Source organism: Penaeus monodon, chromosome 27 (genome assembly GCF_015228065.2).
Source record: "Penaeus monodon isolate SGIC_2016 chromosome 27, NSTDA_Pmon_1, whole genome shotgun sequence".
Classification (NCBI taxonomy): Eukaryota; Metazoa; Arthropoda; class Malacostraca; order Decapoda; family Penaeidae; genus Penaeus; species Penaeus monodon.
In genome coordinates this window covers 20438429-20439205 of record NC_051412.1, presented here as the reverse complement: position 1 = coordinate 20439205, position 777 = coordinate 20438429, and the positions used below count along the sequence as shown (strand labels likewise).

General features: G+C 31.5%; 1 protein-coding gene across 1 annotated transcript in view; it reads left to right on the top strand.

Moving 5' to 3' along the window:
• LOC119590672 (ubiquitin-like modifier-activating enzyme ATG7) overlaps window positions 1-777 on the top strand; it is a gene marked incomplete at its 3' end in the record, with an annotated part of 29543 nt that overhangs the window by 28388 nt on the left and 378 nt on the right. Inside the window, 1 exon segment of the mRNA XM_037939355.1 lies at window positions 241-777. This exon segment is cut by the window's right edge and continues 378 nt beyond it. Coding sequence (XP_037795283.1) covers window positions 241-279 — 39 coding nt within the window.

Here is a 777-nt window from a genome sequence, read left to right as displayed (position 1 = left end):
TACGAGCATATGCACACACATTTTTTATTCTTTTTCACTTGTCTTGGAGAAACCCGATTTTAGTCTTTTCGTAATCTTACCATATCAAATTCCATCTTTGAGAGATATGAGAATGTCTTGGCCTAATTTAAAAAGTCCTTAGTTTGATTTTTTGTCAGGGATCTTAGTGAAGCATGACATGTTTAATCACATGACTGTAGTGATAGCTTCATTATGTAACTTGTGTCTTTTCATCATCAGATCTGGGAGCTGAGTGACAGTGAGGAGGAGATGGAGTGACAAAACAAGGTTAAGTAATTTAGTAACATGAAATTTAGAATTATGTGTTGGTTTTATTTATTCTGAAAGAAAGGTTTATAGTTAATCTTGGTGTAAAATCAACAAATAAAATGATTTAGGAAGATGGGCAAATAAGCATGTAATAATTTGTTAACAGAAACAGATGATATTCATATTTGCGTCTCTTGTTGAAGTAAATAGTTTCTATGCTCTGGTTGATACAATATTCTTCTAATAAAATTGGCTACATAGATGATATAGAGGTGATATCAACAAGAAACTTTAAATGTTATATGTATGGTAATGACAGATAAGTGTTTCAATGCCTGAGCTCATCACAAATATGTTTATACAATAGCAGGTAATAACTACCTGGGTATTTGCTAGCGTCTCATCTTTTGCTACATATTTTTTACAACAGCTTATCCTTACATAAGAATGGCCTTTGAAAATATGCATAATGAGCATTAAAGTTCTAAGTGAAATGAATTGTACTTC